General features: G+C 44.5%; 1 protein-coding gene across 1 annotated transcript in view; it reads left to right on the forward strand.

Moving 5' to 3' along the window:
* Positions 1-48: 48 nt before the first annotated feature.
* The window catches only part of LOC122559274 (SLIT-ROBO Rho GTPase-activating protein 3-like), a 32,876-nt gene continuing 14,983 nt past the window's right edge, over positions 49-17,941 (forward strand). The window contains exons 1-8 of the mRNA XM_043708655.1: positions 49-119; positions 1,616-1,785; positions 2,926-3,031; positions 3,628-3,855; positions 5,494-5,573; positions 9,772-9,952; positions 14,696-14,845; positions 15,935-16,262. Coding sequence (XP_043564590.1) covers positions 49-119; positions 1,616-1,785; positions 2,926-3,031; positions 3,628-3,855; positions 5,494-5,573; positions 9,772-9,952; positions 14,696-14,845; positions 15,935-16,262 — 1,314 coding nt within the window. The remainder of the gene's footprint in view (positions 120-1,615; positions 1,786-2,925; positions 3,032-3,627; positions 3,856-5,493; positions 5,574-9,771; positions 9,953-14,695; positions 14,846-15,934; positions 16,263-17,941) is intronic.

Below are 17,941 nucleotides of genomic sequence, written 5' to 3' on the forward strand. Positions count from 1 at the left end.
GCTGGGAGCTCTCTTGGTTTGATCAGAACCCAAAGTAATGTGATCGCGATGGGTGCTGGCAGTATGTCGAGAGCTCCTGTTTTCCTGACTCTGCAACAGGTCTGCAGGCAAAGCTTCACGTACGGCACATTAACTGACATCGAGGGGGATTGCACCTCGTTATAGAGTTTTAATGACTGTTTGTTTGATTTTGTTAGTAAATTAGTTTCAGACAAATTGTACAATTACCCACTCACCTGAAATCAAGCCCTCTGGCGTTTCAATGAGAAATAAAATGAAACCAGGATTTGCCCCCTCGCTATCTCCCACATTAACCCATTGGCTGCTGATTCTTTATGGGCTCCCGGAGTTTGTTTCCTCCTGCTCTCACATGCACAGATGTTAAAACAGTAATAAATCTTCTCAAACACTAAGCGTGTCTTAACTGAGGGATCACTAACCCTATCCTTTGGGGAGCTGATGGCCCAGTGGGGTATTGTCACTGGACTGTTAATCCTGAGACCCAGGGGATCTGGGTTGGAATCCCACCATGGCAAATGGTGGAAATTGAATTCAATAAAAATCTGGAATTAAGAGTCGAGTGGTGAATCTGCTGCCAGTTGTCAGGAAAACCCATCTGGTTCACTAATATCCTTTGGGGAAGGAAACTGCTATCCTTACCTGGTCTGGTATATTTGACCGACATGTGACTTCAGCCGCTCAGCAATTTGTGACTCTACGGGAAATAAATACTGCTTGTGAATGAAGTTTTAAAGAAACCAATGATTCCAGTCCGTCTTTCCTCAAAATCCATCACCCCCTCAACGCCTCTCAGCTTACCTTGTCGGTTTCTAAAGGGTTGTTGTGCAGTGGTAGTGTCCCTACCGCTAAATCAGGAGGCCCAGGTTCACATCCTACCTGCTTCAAGGGATGGTGTCATAACATCTCTGAACAGGTTGATTAGAAAAATCTACCTGGCCAATTTTTACTCTTCATCCTTGCTGTTGGCCTCCGAGTCACATTCAGTTGACCTGAGTTTGATTGTGAGGGTCTTTTTATTTTAACAATTGATGCTCACTGCATTTGATTTTGTTAAGTCTGGGTGTGGACTCAGGGAAAAATAAATAGCTGCTGAAAAGATCATGCTTGAAGATCACGGAATGGACATTTTAAAGCATGGCTAATTAAACCTATTATACGCGTGGAAACTAATGTCATCTCTGCACAGATCCAAAATATAGAAGAATATTCATTTATTTTTGGAAGTGGCTTTGAAATGAGACACTTAACCAAGGCCTCAGATATAAGTGATCCCATGGCACCGTTTCAAAGGAGAGTCGGGGGAGTTATCCTGGACAATATTTATCCCTCAGTCTCTAAAACCTGGTCATTATCTCTTTGCTGCTCATGGGAGCTTTCAATGCAAAGAAAATGGCCGCCACATTTCCTGCATTGTGGTTATATTACCAAAAGTGCTTCACTGACTGTATAATGCTTCAGGGTGTCCAAAAAAATACAAATGCAAGTCTTTTGCTCCACCTCTTTCTTTTGACAGTGGGAAGCTCAGGGGAGTGGACGCCTACAATTTCCGCCTGCAACCTTGAGGCTGAACCCTTGATGCCCAGTCACCCTGAAGGCCCGGCATTAATATAAACTCTCTTTACAAACCAGGTGAGGACCCCCTCGTGGATGATCGCAACGAGCATGACATCAACTCAGTCGCTGGGGTCCTGAAGCTGTACTTCCGTGGCCTGGAAAACCCACTCTTCCCCAAGGAGAGGTTCCTGGATTTAATCTGCTCTATCAGTAAGTACGGGGACATCAGGTTTTTTTTTCTGACACTTCCTGCATAACATTGTAACGCTGCTGCTGCTGCTGCTGCAGTATGTAGAGCCACAGCTCATCAGTAGCACATCAAGGCTGTTAACACAGCTCTTGAAATAGTTAGTATTGGGGAACATGCCACAGGTCAGGGTCAAGGTTCATTCTTGTCAAGGACAGTACATATACAGCAAACCTTTTATTGACCGGCATCTGTGGGACCAGGAGTGTGCAGATTGATCAAGTATTCTGGATAATCAAGAGGTGCACCTAATCAAAGTAAAAACACACACGGAGTAATTGAAATATAATGCGAGGGGGTGTACACATCACTGTTATACTTTTATTTGCAGCATATAAGTCACTTAATAATATAACACTACCTTAAATGAAACTTAACGCAGCGGGCCTTCTCACTCGCGCACTCAGCTGATTGCAGTCACAGGGTATTTGAGGAGAAATTGACTCGAAATTTAATCGAAATGTTGATATTTCGTGAGGCCATTCAATTGATCCAGTATGATTACATTGAGGTAAATAGTTTTACATAAAACTAATAATTGGGCATGGAAATATATCGCCATTCCTTCACTATCACTGGGTCAAAATCCTGGGATTTCCCTAACGGTATTGTGAGTGTACCTACAGCATGGGGACTACAGCAGTTCAAGGAGGTAGCTCACCACCAGCTTCTCATGGGCAATCTATGCAGGTCAGCCAACCGTGATCACGTTCCATGGATGAATAAAAAGTTAACATTTCTAATACAATAAAACTTCTTCACATCTGACCAGATATCCTGGCGGCTCATGTTGAGATGAGAAGGTGGTGGATGAAGAATTGAGTCACTTCGTTCAGCAGCAATGTAAATGCGTAATGCGTTCAGTTTCCTGCAATACTCCTGTCTCAATGTTTAATCTCCATTGATTTGATTTGAATTGAACTGGAGATCAGCCATCATTGTGTGGTGTACACTGCCAGACAAAGTCAATGATGCCCTCACTCTGTGGAGGTTGCACGCTGGAAATCCATGTACATTTTATCTGTACCTTTCTGGCACCGGATACTGTTAGGGATACACAGACGAGATGTACTTAAAGCTCTTTACCCTTGTCGACCACACAGAGATCGAGAGCGCTATTGAGAGGACTCACCACCTCCAGCAGATCATAGTGACCCTCTCACGGACTGTCATCATCGTGATGCGATATCTCTTTGCCTTCCTCAACCAGTAAGTACCATTGTGTTCAGCTTCCCACCAACTGCTCCTGCTCACCCTGTGTATCCCTCCCTGTGCTTTGTTTTCAATGCACTCGGAATTCCCAGCAAACTGTTCCACTGTGTCATGCTTTATGTTGTGTGTGCCGTGCACGCACGCCAACTGAGGGTCAATGGGGGGGGGACTGGTGGGAGCATTGTGAAGGCAGAGTTGGTCACGGGTCCAGGATTGGAATATCTGCATGTGCAAGGGGGCAGTGAGGGTGGTGGGAGTAAAAGGTGTAGTGAGGGTTGGGGGGGGGGGGGGTGAACGGTGGTGGGTGAGGGATTAGGTAAAGGACATGGGTTTGGGGTGGGGTGGGATCAGGAGTAAAGGGCACATTGCGGGTTAAGGGGAGTGGGGTAAAAGGCGCAGAGAGGCTGGGGGGGGTGTCAGGGTGACGAGGGCATTGACGGTGGGGTGTGGCGAGGCGAGTGGGACGTTTCTCGAGTGAAGCAGAGGAAGGACAGAGAGCAGACCAACAGGCAGACCTGGGTTACCCCTGACAGGCACCATCAGGTTACAATCAGAAGCGAAGGTGATGGTTTGGCTGTGTCTGTGTGTTTCAGTCTGTCCCAGTACAGTGATGAGAACATGATGGACCCCTATAACCTGGCCATCTGCTTCGGCCCCACCTTGATGCCAATCCCTGACGGCCAAGACCCCGTCTCCTGCCAGGCACACGTCAACGAGGTCATCAAAAGTATCATCGTGAACCACGAGGGGATATTCCCAAGTCACAAGGAGCTGGAAGGACCGGTGTACGAGAAGTGTATGACAGGAGGCGAGGAATACTGGTAAAGAATGATTGTTCATAACAACACTCCGCTATAACAATGCACAATAAAGACTGTAATTATTGTATAATGCTCCTCACATCCACCCTTGCTGCTCTGCGTCAACCCCTCATTATGCACCCAGAAACCCATGAGGTCCTGGTCCAATCTTTACTCAGCATGCAATGCCATCTGTGCCCAGGGTGTTCTGCCAATCCTGAGTCCATGCACCAATTGTAGCATCCAAATGTTGCCCCATTTGGAACCAGCTAAGTTTAAACTGAGCAGGGGGTTTGTGGTACTAGGTTCAGAATGTTCTGCTCTGTCTCGGTGTGACTGGGCACAGTCATTGCCCACTCTCTAGCATTGCCTGCCCAGCTACAATTGCCCTGGAACTGGATAGGTTGGCAGAATGGGCATTTTCAGAGGCAAGTGGGATCTAAACAGAGAAGTGCGAAGTGATGCAGAAAGAATAGAGAGAGACAATTTAGACTTAATTATACCATTCCAACAAATGTGTAGAAACAGAGGGACCCTAGGAGTTAATGTGCATCGTCCGATGGGAATAGTAGGACATGCTGAGAGATTAATTAGCAAGGCATACGGGATCTTAAGCTTCATAAATAGAGGTATTGAGTACAAAAACAGGTAAGCTAGGCTGAACTTTATAAAATTCTACTCTGGCCACAATGAGAGAATTGCGTTGTGTTGATCATGTGTTAGGAAGAGTGTCAGGGTTCTCAAGAGGATTGAAAGACAATGAAGTATTCTTAGCTACAAGATTAAATGGGTGAAATTGGGGTTGTTCTTGGAGTAAGTGTGATTAAAAGGAGATTTAGTAAAGGGTGTACAGGATTATGACGGGTTTAGAGAAGGAACACCAGGAAAGTTCTTCCCGTTAGCTGGTGGTACAAGGACCGGGGGATTCCTGTTTAAGAGGTGCAGGGAGAATGAGGAAGGACAGTTTTTGATGCGAATGGTAATGACCTGGAACAGGCTGTCTCTGTGGATTGTGGAAATGGAGATGATCAAGGATTTTGACAGGAACCTGGAGAGGCAATAGAAGGAGGCAGACTTGCAAGGCTACTGAGACAGAACAGGAGAGTGGAAATGACTGAATTGTTCTACTGGGAGCCGAAAGAGATTTCCTGGACCATATAGCCTCCTCCTGTTCTATGAATGATTTGTGAAAGGCAAATAGGACAGTGAGTGAAATCAGAAGCTTGATGTACAGAATCACAGGGACGGTCCTGTCACTCAGCAGGAGTTAGTGCAGAAGGTTTCCATGTCATATCCCAGCTCCGCTTCCACATTCCACCGTTGGTCACCTGACATATCTATTTCATGGCGCCCCACCACCTCACTCTCATTTGAGAAGATAATTCATTTCCTGATTGGTCAGTGGTCAGCCAGACTGATTGATCTCTGATTGATAGTTTTCTGACGTTACCGTTGCTCTTCTCTGCCCGAGTGATGCTCGCAGCATTGTCACGGAGATTAATCTTTAATTCCCACAAACTCCGGGAGGAATGGAAACCATTCTCCGGAGTGGGTCCGACATACATTACGGTGCCTTCGGCCCTCGGTCAAACATTAGTCAGCAACTCTGGGTGGTAGGGCCGTGCGGGCTCAGTTAATGTTCTTATTGCTCTGTTGCAGTGACAGTCCTCACAGCGAGCCTGGTGCCATTGATGAAGTAGACCATGACAATGGCACTGAACCACACACCAGTGACGATGGTAAGTCGCAATGTGACCACTGTTTCCAACAGTCAAGACTGGCAATGCAAATCAGGCAAGAAGCTAGGGTAGCCTCCCTTCTCTCAGAACTGTCAGGCCAGGTAACTGAGATAACTCCAGTCAGATGTAATTTGACTTGGGCGTTTTGTCAAGTTTCTACTCCACCAACTCTTAATGGCCAACTGTCCTCCCAACTGCAGTCATGGTCAATAGTCACCCAGAGAGAATTAAACACCATTAGACTCTGTTGTCCTTCAGTCACGCTCCAGTCTTTCTATTTCCTTGTTCTTGGGATGACTTTAGCCTTGTTTATGATCCTCTCTGAGAGCTTTGAGATTCTGACACGGCGGGGGGGGGGGGGGATTGGTCAGATTAAATAGGAGTAAGTGGCAGATTCCATTCCCTGCTGTCTATTCAGCCCTTCAGATCTATCCCACTATCAATAAAATCCTCACTGAGCTGCAGTCCAAATCCCTTTCACTCCCACCTCTGCTCTTTGCCTACTAAGCCTTAAGTTTCGAGCCCTGAGTGATCAGCCTTTAGGAGGATAAAGTTCCAAATTTCCACTGCCCTGTGAGTGAAACATTACTTCCTGGTTTGATTCCTAAATAGCTTGACTCCAATTTTATTGTGTCCTTTGGTTATGTTCCGAATCCTTGCATCATCTACCCTATCATTCTTTTTGTTATACTGAACACCTCAATTACGTAGTACATAGAACACTACAGCGCAGTACAGGCCCTTCGGCCCTTAATGTTGCACCGCCCTGTGAAACCAGTCTGATGCCCATCTAACCTACACCGTTCCATTCTCCTCCATATGCCTGTCCAATGACCATTTAAACGCCTGTAAAGTTGGTGAGCCTGCAACTATTGCAGGCAGTGGGTTCCATGCCCCTACTACTCTGAGTGAAGAAATTACCTCTGACATCTGTCCTGTATCTATCACAAGCCAAGAACATGGAATGCAAGCCAAGTTTATACGACCTATCCTCCTCATTTAACCCTGTATTTTCTGGTATCTTCCTGATTAATCTGTTCTGCACTCCCTCAAAGCCCAATGTATCAGTTTGGATGCAAGATGTCAAAAGCTGAAAGCAGTACTCCAGATGGACTTGGATCAAAGCACTGGAATAAATGGTCACTTCCTCCCTTCTGTATTTCACTATCCTGAAGATAAAGGCCAACGTTCCATGAGCCTTTCTGGTTATTTCTTATCCTTTTATCTCTTTTGGTGAATCATGTGCAGGGATATCTTGATCTCTGCACAACTCCTCAAACCCTCATCAACTCTATTAAGAAAACAGACCAGTTTTGCCTTTTTCAAACCAAAGCAGATGACCTTTTCAATATTATTGATTCTGTTGGATACCAACAGGTTTCACATTGATTTTCTGATAACAGTCCAGCAGGTACCAGATTCATAAAGTCCACAATATTGTATAGAACACATTTTCACAATTTGCCTTCAAAAGATTAGAGATTCAAACTATAGATTGTTGGAAACCACAGTGTCCAGTCAGTCACACTCCCTCGAACACAGTATGTCTGATGTCATGTTAAATTGAGGACTTGCTTTCTAAATCAGGAGAAGGTCAAAAACCCAAGCCATTTCTCTGAAGAAAGGGCCTCTCCTGAGTGCCTTAGCCAATGTTTATCTCTCAACCAGTGCCACTGTAACAGATGGTCAGGTCTTTCGCACATTGCAGTTCGTACGAGCTTGCTGCACATAAATTGGTTGCTGTTGTTCCTACATTACAACAGTAGCTACACTTTAGAAGCACTGCCACTGTCTGTAAAATGCAGTGTGAGGTCCTGAGGTCGAGAAACTGGTTTGTCTTCATGTTTCGGGTGACCTGGCTGGCATGTGGCTTCCTCTAGTGAACATTCTGTCTCACTACACCCTTCTGTGCTCTGAGTGAGCTTTTATCTGGGGCTGTAGTAACCTTCGTTCCTTACAGTAAATGTATGTGTCAGAATGTTTTTAAGGAGATTAACAACACACCTTTTGGATTTTGACCTGTAGCATTTACTAATGTTATTTTGTTTGTTTAAAGCATCCTGCTTCATAAACCTAAAAACAGGAATGAACCACTGGTCCCCTTCTACCTGTTTCGCAGTTTATCAAGATGAAAGCTGGCTTTTATTTCTCCCAGCTCTTCTCCAGTTCAGTGGGTAGTGACAGTCCTGATATCTATGTAACACAGGTATTTTTCACATGGGTTTACTGAATGATGATTAGGAATGAGAGCCCTAAATAGTTCTCTGTTTTGATCTTCAACCATGAGGACAAAAGAAGTAGGCCATCCAGCCCCTGAAGCTTGCCTGCCATTCTGTATGATCATGGCTGATCTGTCCCAGGTCTCAGTTTGTCTTTCATACCAACTCCTCGCAGCCCTCAATGCCTCGATATTTCAAAAGTCTATCTATCTCTTCTTTAAATACCATCAGTGATTAGCCTGTGAGGTAGAGAATTCCAGGCGGAAGAAGTTCCTTAACGTTTTCAGTTTTAAATGACTGTCCCTTCATTCTGTAATTGAGTCCTGTAGTTTTGAGATTGCCTCGCTAGTGAAAGCATCCACTCTGTCAGGCCCTCTCAGAATCTTGCATGTTCCAATAAGGTTACCCCATTCTTTCTGTGGGAGATGGTTATATAATATTGAGATGAGTGGTCCAGATGATTTGGCAATGTAAGATCATATCACACCATAGCAGCTGTTTGAATTTAAATTTTTTTTTAAATTCTTTTCTGGGATGTTGGTGGCAGATTATGTAAGGACGGCAGATCTTCTTGCCTAAATGCTATGAGTGAGCCAGCTGGGTTTTTAGAACATTCAATCACAGTCTCAGTATCATGGAGAATAACTTGCAGTTCCAAATTTTTATTGAATAAATCCAGGTTCATCAGGAAATCTGGTAGGCAACACACACTCATGCTGGTGTGCAGCATGTACACGCACACACATTCTCAATGAATAGAAATTCAATCTTGATTAGATATTGATTTTAGTCATATGGTAGTACAGAATTTGAGTATTACTTCAAAAAAAGCCCCATTTTGGTGAAGTTTTTTTGTCTGGCACTCAGGACAATTCACAAGAACGCCAATTCAAAGGGGAAACCAACATTTGCACTATATGAGAGGATAGTGCTGATTGGTTGGCAAGTTGACTCTGCTTGTTGGAGGCGTTACTATAGAGAATGCATCAGTTAGAGATGACTGCCAGGCTTTGTTTAAATTTTAAACCAGGCAGATTGACTGCTCAAGGCATTTTCCTGATATTTATGTAAATTGCTCCAATGAGTGTAAGACGAAAAGCTTTGACAATTTGCGTCCCTTTTCACAATAGCCTGTTTTGTGATGTTGGTAGCAGGATATATGTTGACCAAAATACCAGGGATAGCCCCCCCCCCCTGCTGCTTGTAAATAATACCACTAGGGGGTAGACAGGGCCTTGGCTTGAGGTTTAATCTGAAATCCATCTCCTGGAACAGTGCAAAGCACTCTCCTGGTTACTGTACTGGAGTGCCAGCATTAATTTACTCTCAGAGTAGGACTTGAACCCACAGCCAGAGAAAAGAGGTGCTAACAACTGAGCTGTGGTTGCCACTGCATTGTCATATAAGCAGAACAGTGAACTGGCCCCATAATCTCTGATGCACTTACGATCCAATGATTAAAGGATCTTGTGAACACAGCTGTCTGAAACCAGCAACAAGCCATGACATCTCCAGAGAGGGAGAATGCAGATTTATGATGAGCAGGTATAGGAGCAAAGGGAAATTAAGTCTTTTTTAAAAAACATAATGGGTTATGATCTGAATTGCACTGCCTGAGAACAGTGATGGACCCAGATTCAGTTCTAATGGTCAAAAGGGAATTGGATGAAAGTAAGGAAATATTTGCAGTGTTACGGAAGGAGAACAGAGAATGAATTGGTTACCTTTCCCACGCTGAATTGTCTTGTGTTGTGTTGTACGATTTCATGAAGAGTAGACAGTACTCTTGAAACCAAACTCATGCACGAAGGGAGATGGTCTAAACATGTCTCCCCTTCCTTGATCTCGATAAACCTAGCATTAAGCCCAACACCCCCCACCTCCCACTGGATTAAAAAATACACAATATGTGACCAGTCTCTTGTTGTACAATTTCAGTCATTAACTCCCTGCACTATGGGGTCTCTCCCCTCTTTCAGAAATGGAGCAGATCGAAGCTATCGCTAAGTTTGACTATGTCGGCCGATCGCCCCGGGAGTTGTCGTTTAAGAAAGGAGCCTCACTACTGCTGTACCACCGGGCGTCTGAGGATTGGTGGGAAGGACGGCACAATGGATTGGATGGTCTAATACCCCACCAATACATCGTGGTACAGGACATGTGAGTGTGTGTCTGCATGGAAGGCTTATATCTGCCTCTAAATGGATATGGACTGGTTGAGCCTGGTGTGTTACATTAAAAATGCGGGGGTGGATTTGCTATCGAAAGCCATGACCCCACAGCTTTACAATCGCAATACTTCCTACACCCCCCCCCCATTAATATGTTGTTTTCAAAACTCCTTACCAATTGCTGGCTTCGTCACATGCGGTAGGACATCCCCCAGAGGGCTTTATCCCAGTCACCTCCCCTTTGGTGGCAGTGCTGGGCGCGTGGCCTCATAGGTCAAAGTTAAGAATGAGAATTAATGTGAACCTCTATCCCTCGCCTTTCGTCTCTGAGACCTGGGGCTAAATACTGCCCAGGCAACTGGGTTGAAGCTTGCCCAGCAACAAGGGTTCGTGGTCATAGTCCTGTAACATCCCATTGCCAATTGTCAGAGGAGGCACAATGGAACAGGAGCTGGGCGCTCTTAGGGATGAGAAACACTGTTGAATAGTGGTCGCTTTACTCTGACTAACCCTCACATTACCTACCTTTTAGACTGTTTTACAGAGCAGTGTACAATAATTGTAAACTAGAATCTACAGTAAAGAAATGGCCCCCTTTATCTACGGTTGTTTCTGCTCCAAGTAAACCTTCTCGTACTGCTCACCCCACCGGCATCTCCTTTTACTCTCCAATTTCGTGTGTCACTACTATTTGCTTCAATTATTCTGCAGGTTTACGTCAGTGTTGCGCCAGTAATATCTTCGATTTGCCGTACAAAGTGAAATTTGGTGAAATAGTCACCCACCAGAATGTAACCTGTGTCCATGGGCACATAAAATGCCAGTTGCAACCTTGCCCCACAGCTCAGAAGGAATCCCATGCAGAATGACAGATTCTGTTGAGTGTCGAGGATGATATAGAATTGGCATGTTTCATTTGATTAAGTAGTCAGTCCCGATTAATATTGAGCTAATAGGTAGATTCATATGGCAATCTATTGAGGCTTTTAAAGCATCCCTGTGACCTCTGTGTATATTTTTAGCTTGCGGAATACAACCTGTTTGCCTTTGAAGATTATATTCTACGAGAGTCCTAGTTCACCGCTGAGACGAGAATGGGTGTCCAAGCTTGGGGACCAGTTGAATGTGTTCAGACCCCCTGCTGTTTGAGCTATTGCAATTGAACATGAGGTTTGGCTTGCTAAAGCTGCTCTGTTCAGCTGTGAGTAAAATGTATGAAATCCATGTTGCAGTCTGGAATCATTGGTGTCGCAACTGACAGGTTTGTTACTGTGGATAGTAATGATGTACAGCTCCACGTAAGCTGATGGACTGACAATGGAAAGAAATTTCAGGTGTCAAGCTAGGATCCATGTTGGCACTTTCGATAATGCCACTGCATGGCGTGTCAGCCCCATTTTAAGCATTTAGCTTAGGTGTGTGGACTGCACCACTTTGTGCCAGTTTCCTGAAAACATCTTAGGATATATCTAGGAATGATATTTGCACTTGCACCAGTGGAAAACTTGACATTTAGTGCATATTGTCCATTCCACTCAGTTGGAGCAAAAGGTTTCAGTTTTTCTGACAGTGTTCACGTAGTGTGGCCACTGTCTGACTGAGGTCTGTGAGCTGTAACACTGCAATTACCTCTTGCATTTTGATGATGATCTTTTATGACCTGGATGGAACTTTGGAAACTACTTGGAAATTATTCCGTTTGGTTAGTCTTCACATGTTACTGTGGAGCACTGTGTTGCACTTTGGGTTTCTCTGTGTGATTGGATTTCCTACACATTTTAGCCCAACATCCTCTTGTGGAACATAGCTTGCATACATCACAAAGTGCTGGACACTGTCTTGGTAGTGAGACGAGCCACATATCATACAGTATGTTCCACTGAACCTGTTGATGGCTGCAGTGCTTGTTCCAGAGTTGAGCACTTGTAGATGATCGTGCCTTGTGACAATTACTTCGAACTTACATCCTTTTGCTAGTGACATGCCAATGACATATTCCATTGATTTGTCCGGAAGGGCTTTCCGAAAAGATTTAGGTCTGAATTGAGTGATCGTTTTTTTCCATTAACATTTCAGCTCAATTGCCTTTGGTGAAATTACATTCCATGCCATTGCATCGATACCTCCTCACATATTAGTTGACGGTTTCACCTGGCTGTTGGCAGTGTGATGTGAACTCAAAGCTATATATCCTGCATTTAACTCAAACTTAAAGTTGATCAGCTAAAATATGAAGACTTTTGTCAGGATCTTTGCAAGTCATCTTCAGAAGTACCCAGAGGATTTTATTCTTCTTGACCCTTCAGTGCCCGAGACGAGAAGACGTTTGACTATCTGTTGCTCTTTGTCAGATATCTACAGATCCATAAAGATTGGTGCTTTCTTTAAATAGCTAAAGCTCTGACAGAATGTTACTGGAATGCCAATCCGGTTCTAGTAAGGTAGTGGAGGAGTCAGGCTACTGAACTCAAGGTTCGTCTGCTCCATCCATTTATCTTTTTGTTTCTTTTTTTCTTTTTCTCGTGCTTTTTTCCCCCACCCTTCTTGTACTTATTCGGCTGTGAAGAACTCTGTCATGGTGACGGCAACAACGGCAGTGACTGGGCCCAGCACGGACTCTTGGTGGAAGATTGTGGTAAGGTGGTGGCAGAGGAGTTGACTTGAGGGCCGAGCAGGGGAGCTGCTGTCAGCATCAGCGGAGGTGACATTGGTGAGGTAGGCCCAGCAGGAAAAGATGGAGCCTGATGATCGGTGACTTCGTTGTTGTTTGGGCCCGGCACTGGTAGTAGCAAATCAGTGGCAGAATGGGCATCACTGATGACGTTGGAAAAGGCAGCATCTGGAGTCGGTGTCAGATATTGGGCTTCAAGCTGCAGCGATGCAGTAGGCCTGAGTTGGTACTCCTGGAATGGAATGTGATGCAGGGGTGTTGGTTGGCCTGTGGTGAAGAGCCCACCCACCCCGTGCCACTGATGTTGTGTGGAACACAAAAGGGTGTCTTCTATCTTAATTTCAGTCTTATATCTTCTTACCTTCTCAAAGTCAAAGTGGTGCCAGAGCATGGTAACATATTACCCTTTTCACTATTTATTTGTTAAATACAACTGACAATAAATCATTCAATCTAATTCATGGTTTAGTTTTCATTTTTAAAATGCCAGTATAAGAATCTGTATTGCAGTGTTGTGCTTTTCTCTATTTTTGTTGGCTTCTCTTTTTTTAAATTGCATGTTGCCCATTTTAGGAGGTACCTTTAGTAGCAGGTTTGTGTCTGCAGGTGCCATAAAAAGTGAAGAAGTTAAGAAGGCTTTTCTATTTCTGTGCAATTTTCAAGCTGTTACGGTTTTTTTTTAATGTTGAAAACCACTTTTTTGTGTGTTATTAAGCTGCATTTTCTTTTAGGAGTGTTGTCATGTGGCATTTCCGGACTACTTAAGGTGGTAATTACGTTTGCAAATTGAGTCAGGGACAGCCTCTCATGTTCCATTTTCTTAGAGAGAGTAAGGTAGAGAGGTCATTGTTTCCAGTGTAGCTTTGGTTTTGGTTGTAGTTGTAACTTCAGCTTTGAACTCTGACAAATCAATGAATTATTGTGAGGAGAATACTTCTCATTTTTGCCAAACAGTTGTCATCTTTTCAGCCTTTAGCACTCACTGGTACCAATAACCCATGACCAGTGACACAGAATTTCCTGGGTGGACAATTGTACTTATTAGCGAGAGATTGCTTATGACTTACCAATAATTAGCCACTACAATTATCTTTTAACACTTACTCATTACTAATAATTGGCTGTCACAACTAGCTTTTGGAGACCAGTTATTCCTAGCACAATGCTATTTATTTTAACCTTCTTAAATACTAGAGTTTTAAGATCTTTTTGAGACAGATATCTTGAAGTTTATTTACAAACTAGCTATTTACATAACTACAATATCATAAACTTACACAGTTGGTGTCCTGTGCTTAGTGATGTTACTGTACTGACTGCGCATTACGCAGACAGTGACTGATGGCAAGGTTGGTACCGTCATATCGGAACATGAAATGTTGTGGTGTCATGTAAGCTTCTTGGTGTATGATGGCTATGTGGTCTGAAATGTGTGTCATAATACTACAGGTGTATTGCAAAACTGCATTTTAACATTGGGTCTTCCCTGTCCCTTTAACCTGTTTTCTGTTGCATTCTACACTTCACCCTGATTAATATTGAATGATTTCAAATAGCTATGTGGCTGCTCAGCCCTCTGAGTATAGCAATACGTGACTATTGTTGAATATGCATCAGTGTGTGAATGAGCTCTGACACACTGGGCCGTACTCTTGCCTCAAAGTCAGAACATTGCGGATTTAAAGACCACCCCAGAGCCTTGAATAGTACTGAAGGAATGCAGCATTGTTGGAGGTGTCATCTTTCAGTAAGATGTTAAACTGAGATTCCCTTTGTCCCCATCAAAGATCCCTTAACACTATTTCAGACAAGAAGGAGGAATCCCTCTGTGGTGTCTTGTAGAATATTTGTCCCTCAGCTGACCCTGCCAAAACAGATTCATTATCACTTTGCTGTTTTTGGGAACTTCCTGTGAGAAAGTTTGCTTTTGCACTGTTACAAAAGAGGTACAATCTTCCCTGTCTAGAGCTTTGAGAGGTCGTGGAAGTCACTATATAATTGCATGGTCTTTTTTTTTGTTTCAAGTTGAGCAGTAGATGACCTTTTGCCTTCTGTCCTCAGGGATGATGCCTTCTCGGACAGCCTGAGCCAGAAGGCAGACAGTGAGGCCAGCAGTGGCCCGCTTCTGGATGACAAGGCCTCTTCGAAGAATGACCTCCAGTCTCCATCCGACCACTTGCCAGAGTTTTCCTTCGGTGGAATCCTGGGCAGGTACAGGTTTCCTTTCCTTGAATACAAAAGCTGTGTGGGGGGTGTTCAATAAATGTTGGCCCTTGTGGACCTGCCTGATAGAAAGAGGGGACAATGAAGGGAGTAGGTGGCAGAATTCAACATTATGTCATAGAGCGTGGAAACAGATCCCTCCGCCCAGATCATCCATGTCAATCAAGTTACCCAAATTAAACTAATCCCATTTGCCTGTGTTTGGCACATATCCCTCTAAACCTTTCCTATTCATGTCCCTAACCAAGTGTAACAAACAATGATAAATGTGTGATTGTGGCTCTCACTGATGCCATAGTGAATAAGCGTACTCTCTATGTTATTAAAAGCTGTCTGTCAAGCTTGGGTGGGCCGTAAGGCACCAAAGAGAGCCTCTGTGCCTCTTGACCAGTGTATGAAAACTACCCAATCCTCCTGATTCAGTGCTAGTGTGTACCAAAAGGATCAGGCTAATCCACAGTGCCTTATACAGAATTAAATAACTGGCCATCATTCGTTGCCTAGATTGGTGCATAAAGAATGGCTCTAATTGGAACAGGAGAAGTAAACGCGCTCCAATAAATGAGACCTTTGTACTATCAGAAGCTGTTGCTGCATTGAGTATAAGGCATCAATAGACAGAATGACTGACTAATCCCTTCATTCCAGTAACCTGAGTCCATCCAGTGCCAATAGTGCCTCAAAGGATAACTCTTGAGTTGTGGGTTCAAGTTCTATTCCAGATACCAGAGCACAGAATCTGGACTGATTCTCCTGTGCAGGGCTGAGGGAGTGCTGTACTGCCAGTACCTTTCTGGTAAAGTTTTAAAACTGGGACTGAGTCTATCCTCTCAAGGGAATGTAAAAGATGCTGCTTTTGAAGAAAGTGACAGAGGAGCTCTTGTGACGTGCTGGAAAATATTTATCCCTCCATGAACACCATTATTGTAAGATAATTGCTGTTTGTGGGAGCTGCATAAATTGGCTGCCGCATTTCCCACATTCCAAGAGGGACACAACATCAGTTTTAGCTGTGGAAGGATGTTCCGGATTTGTCAAGGATGTCAAATGAACTGCCAATTCCTCTATTTCTTTCAGGGTTCGGTTGAGGTCCGATGGCGCTGCGATTCAGCGACGTCGCAGTGGTGGGGATGCTCACAGTCCAGTCAGAGGATCAGGGCCGGCCATCGACACACCTCCCCGGGCCGCAGCATGCCCCAGCAGCCCCCACAAGATCACCGTCAACCGGGGCCGGATGGAGAGCCCGGAGAAAAGGCGCCTGGCCACCTTTGGGAGTGCCGGCAGCATCAATTATCCCGACCGGAAGAACCTCGGAGACTGTCAACCCGTGAGGCAGACGTCTGCATCCACTCGCCACAGCAGTCTCGGAGATCACAAGGCCCTGGAGACAGAAGCACTGGCTGAGGTAATGAGGAGCTGAGCTGAGAGGCCACAGGGAATGGCCATTGATCGCAGCATTATAGAAACTTCCCAGAGCTATCTTTGGGCGATTGGGGTCCTGCATGAAGTTTATTCTGGGATTGCCCCATGACACAAAGCCACCCTAATCCATCACGAGATAGTGATCCCGCTCAGAGAGTCCAGGGCTGGTGGGTCTGGGAAAGTGCCATAGCACAGAAATCACTCTGTCACAGTTGGAGCAAAGGTACATAGTTGGATTGATACAAAAAGCCTTTCTCTGTGGTCTTCCTTGCTTTGCTTGACATGTGAGTACTTGATAAGACAATGTAGAGCTAACTACAGAGGTACCTCAATTATCCAAACGTGAAGGGCGGACACTACTTCCTTTGGTTAATCGATTATTCGGTTAATCGATTAAATGCCTTTCCTCTGGGGCTCGGAGTTCTTAAAGTCTGCTCCCCGTTCAGGAGACTGCATAAGCACACAACACACAAGTCCCCGTCCACCAACCCCGCCTCCTCTGCCCCCAACACCGTGAAACACCGCCCCAATGCCATCCAACCCCGTACATACTTGCCCCCTCTCTGGGGCAGCTGGACTGGACACTAACAGAAAGACTACTGCTGCAGCTGCCTTTGTGGGGTAAGTCTCCAAATAGCATGCACACGCAGCCCCACACACAACTTTTTACTGCAACGTTTTGATACGGTAATGTTGGAGAGATTATGTGGGGAAGTGGGGTTTAGGGTAACCCCTGTGTGGAACTCCAGGGAAAGTGTGGGGAGAGGGAGGGGGGCAGGGGGTCAGTCATTTGGAGATGGTGCCTGTTTAATCACTGTAAACAAAAGATGCGATCACTGTTGGAAACACGTCTTTGATGTAATGTTTCCATCGGGATCTCGAGATCCTCTTCGGATAATCCGATTTTTGGATAATTGGTATTCAGATAATTGAGGTTCCTCTGTATATTCTGTATCTAGCCCATACTGTGCTTTACTTTATCTTGTATGGCAGTTCTTTCATGGAATAATTCAAATGGAGCTTGGAGCTTTACTCTTTAACTTACCTATTCCACACCTCACCTGAGTGTTTGATAGACAGTCTTAGAGGGAGCTATACTATGTATGAAACATGCTATTGACCTGGAAGTGTTGGATCATGCAGCAGTAAGCGTTATTTACTCTGTTTCCAAGTTCTGTTCAATTCTGGGGTCTTTTATTGGTGAAGGAACTTGCATCTGTATTTAACCCATTCTGTGCCTGAGCTGAGTGCGTCGAAAGGGGCGCAAAACTAGGATCCTTACTTTCCATCTGATCTTGCAATAGTTGGCCTCGGAGTATTTGACAGGCAGTGTAAAGAAATCTGTACTCTGTACCTACGCTTGCAAACCTCGCCTTGGGACTGTTTCATGGGGTGAGGCAGGGGAACGTTTACCTATAATTAACCTTTGCTGTATCTGTTCTGAGATTACTCCATGGACTGTGTAGAAGGGATCTTTATTCTGTATCTAACCAGTTCTGTACCTATATTTGGGGAGTGTTTGATGGGACAACTTGGAGAGGGAGCTTTGATCTTCATTTTATGTATCAAGCTAAGAAATGGGAAAGGAGTTTAAGACCTCATTGTGCATGGAACTTGTGGTAGCAGCTGTGCGGCAGTAGATTGTATAACTGAAATTAAGCA

Source organism: Chiloscyllium plagiosum, chromosome 18 (assembly GCF_004010195.1).
Source record: "Chiloscyllium plagiosum isolate BGI_BamShark_2017 chromosome 18, ASM401019v2, whole genome shotgun sequence".
Classification (NCBI taxonomy): Eukaryota; Metazoa; Chordata; class Chondrichthyes; order Orectolobiformes; family Hemiscylliidae; genus Chiloscyllium; species Chiloscyllium plagiosum.